Here is a 3,478-nt window from a genome sequence, read left to right on the forward strand (position 1 = left end):
TCCCAATATCTAGTGTATATAGGTGCAGAGGGTTCAGAGTCCTGAGTAAGTAATTCGTACAGCCTGGACACCACATGAGAGGGGCGATCAGGCGAGCCAACCAACTGCTCAAAAGCTGTTAAGCTTCTATATAGGACTGATAAGTCGGGAAATGAGGCTACAAATGATGACAGTTGCCTGTATGAAAGCCAAGAAAGCAGCTTGCTTCTGTTTGGGATATCCAGGGAGACCAGTGAGGGAACTCGTCCATTGTGTAATATACTCCTAATGTGACGGTTGTCCGAGGCGGACCACGATAAAAATGTGGAGGTTTGCATTGCCGGGGGGAACGCTGGATTATCAAATAGCGGAGTCATGGGACCTGGAATCGAGGATAGTTTGCCAGCTCTGAGGAGGATATCCCAATTACGTAATAGTTCCAAAGTAAGAGGGAGTAGAGGGTGGGTCGGTTGGAACAACGACCGGTCCACCCATGGCAGGGACCGGAGGCCAACTGGAGATAAGCAATCCTCCAGCTGTACCCATTCCTTCATCTCCCTGTTGTGAAACCAATCTATCAGACGCACTAAAACCGAAGCTCTATAATAAGAAATAACATCCGGAGCCCCTGCACCTCCTCTACTCTTGGCCTTGGACAGGGTACCGAATGCCAGTCTAGGGCGTTTCCGTTGCCATATAAAATTTAAAAATAACCTATGAATTTTACGAAGATATGCAGATGGCAAGAATATGGGGACCGATTGAAAAAGATATAACAGTTTGGGGATTATATCCATCTTAAGAGTGTTTATGCGGCCGAACCAGGAGAGGCGCAAGGAATCGTATTTCTGAAGGTCAGACTCAAGAGTACCTGCACTTTTATTCAGATCAGTTCCTTTGTACTTGGGTTGGACCCTGAATCCCTGGACCCTTGAAACTAGCCTGTACCTTCCAGCATCCAGATGACAAAATGCCAGACCTCTTTTCACCTTTGAAGTTTGTACACCTTTGTAATTGTGCAGTGAAACTGTAGTGAAAATCTTTTATATACATTAGTATGTATATATACAGATATAGCCATAGCATTGGATTCTGGATCCTCCCCAGACACAAAAGAACTGTTCTGTAGAAAAGAACAGGTACCTTAGTTTTAGGAAGATATGAATATAGTGTAATGAGCATACTGATAGAAATACTAAGCAGAGAGATGAGGTCATCAGTCCACTGCTACTTTTTTCAATGTCCAGTCACAGAAGTTGAGCTGGGGAATGCATGTTTCTCAAAAAAAAAAATAGAGCTTCATACTTTGGCAAACAAGTCAGTGCTGTTTAGTAGAATTGTGTAAATCCCAGAACTGGTGGCTGAACAGATGGCAAATACTCTGGCAGGGTATGGCTTTTAATATTGATTTGTGTATTTAGCTGTTTACATGGAGTTCAGCTTTTACTCCCTTTTACTTGAGATGAAAGGTTGAGGAAATAATGTCATTCTTTAAGAAATGTTGGTTTTTCTGCATATTCACTTTCACAGAGAGCGAGAGAGTATGACATAAGCTTGTTTTTAATGAAATTCTCACACCATCTGCCTGGGATTAGACAAGTTTCTATAATTGTCCATGTTCCATCGAATGGCAGAAAATGCTTATTGCTGTGTTCCTCTTTTTAATAAGGCAGATGGCCTGGCTGTTGAATTTAGAAGCAAAGAAAATACATCAAACGCTGTAAAAATAAAACACATTAAAATATAATGTTGTTTTTACAAGTATATTTGAATAAAACACATTCTTTTTTTAGTGGTGAATTTAAAGATTGGAAATGAGTCATGAATATTGGAAATGTGATAGTAGGGATGTATGGTCATGATGCACTGCCAGTTGGAAAATGTATGTTTATGACAAAAGTTTGAAATTGCACAAGCATTAAACTCCCATACTGACTGTAAACATTGCAGTAATACTGGGTCAATAGTGTAAGTGGCAATAAAGAGAAAACTGTTGTATTTCTATTGTATTTACCTACATGTTCTAAACTATAAGTTTATGTATAATCCTAAAATCCCTGTTGGGTTTCACAATCCTCCTATACAATAGGCCTGACCCGCGGGCTTCTATTTTCAGTGTAGATGCTGAGTGATGTGGTTGACTGCCAAGAAGTAGAAATCTGGTACTCACTTTATGGTCTTGGGGCCATAGTGTATGATTGGGTGGTGGGACCCCAGGATTTGTTTATTAATATCATGTAATTTTTATGTAATGTGTTTGTACTGAAAAGTTAATTGTATTTTTTTTTTTTATTGCAGCTTTGCCAAATGGATTCTGTTTTAAAAGACAGTTACTTGGCCAGTTTTTATCATCCTCCTGCTACCAAATCTCTTTCTGACCTATTTGAATCCAGGCCTTCATCAAGAAAGCAGTCTTCTTCAACTGTTAAAGATCTGAATTCTCCTCCTTACAATGTCCTAGAAGTTCCTAATAGTAAAGGTAATAAGTCACCCTAAGAAAACAAGTAAAACCACAAATGATTGTTCACAAAGGGGGGTGGGTGGGAGCTGTTCTTGCAGCACTCAGCAGAAAGAAACATATATCTACAATAGGTCAGCCTTTTAGACTCTGCATATTCCTAAACGTGCACATGTAATTGATTTCGATTAGTAAAAATTTGAAAAACGACAAAATGAAGCCTTGCATAATCATCAATAGACCATTTAATTTCTGAGAGCTAAAAGAGAAGTCTCTGTATAAGCTTCAAGAAATGACCTTAAAATTACACTGGGTTGAAGTCTGCCTTCTTGCACCTTCTTGCCCCCTTGTCACACAGTCGTGGGTAACATCACTACGACATAGGAGATGGATTGGTCATTTTGGTGGGATCTTTGCTCTTGGGGAGAACATCAAGGGAGTGATGGGAAGGCATGTATGGTAAGGTAACAGCCATGTATACATGTTGCTTTAGCCTGCATTTTCTGGTTACAGTACAAGGTAATCAGTATGTTTGGATAGACAATACAATTTTTAACTTAGTAACATTTGCACACTCTGACTTAAACATGGAGAATAGATAGATGGAGTGTGGTCTAATCCAATAGGATTTCAGAGAATTTCTGAAATGATTATTCAATCTCTGCTTTCAAAAACTGAAATGCATGCATAAAGATTTGTATAGACCGCATTCACTTTATAGATAAATTAGATTGGCACCATATCCACTCTGCTTGAAATAATAAATAGCTAATGGGTGATTTGTTGAATTTAATAGTCAAATTGAATGATCATGTGTCTTTTGTTCAGCTGTTCATGTACTATTTATTGATATTTATATTTCTAATTTTTGCTTTAAGATTTATTGCATGTTCTGTAGCATTCACAGAACTGTAGAAATCCCAATAGTATCTCTAAAAGCTTGATGTTTTGTATATAATGTCATTTCTATTAACATCTTCACATGTCATTCACTACAGCTTTAGTGTCTGCGCTGAAAACTCTTCAAGAAAAAATTTCCCG

At 38.5% G+C, this 3,478-nt stretch overlaps 1 protein-coding gene across 2 annotated transcripts in view; it reads left to right on the forward strand.

Annotated features, from left to right (window-relative positions):
- The window catches only part of CEP57L1 (centrosomal protein 57 like 1), a gene marked incomplete in the record, with an annotated part of 23,982 nt that overhangs the window by 4,193 nt on the left and 16,311 nt on the right, over positions 1-3,478 (forward strand). For both annotated transcript variants that reach the window (XM_072408742.1, XM_072408743.1), the window contains 2 exon segments: positions 2,278-2,458; positions 3,436-3,478. In XM_072408742.1, coding sequence (XP_072264843.1) covers positions 2,287-2,458; positions 3,436-3,478 — 215 coding nt within the window.

Source organism: Pyxicephalus adspersus, chromosome 4 (genome assembly GCF_032062135.1).
Source record: "Pyxicephalus adspersus chromosome 4, UCB_Pads_2.0, whole genome shotgun sequence".
NCBI classification, from domain to species: Eukaryota; Metazoa; Chordata; class Amphibia; order Anura; family Pyxicephalidae; genus Pyxicephalus; species Pyxicephalus adspersus.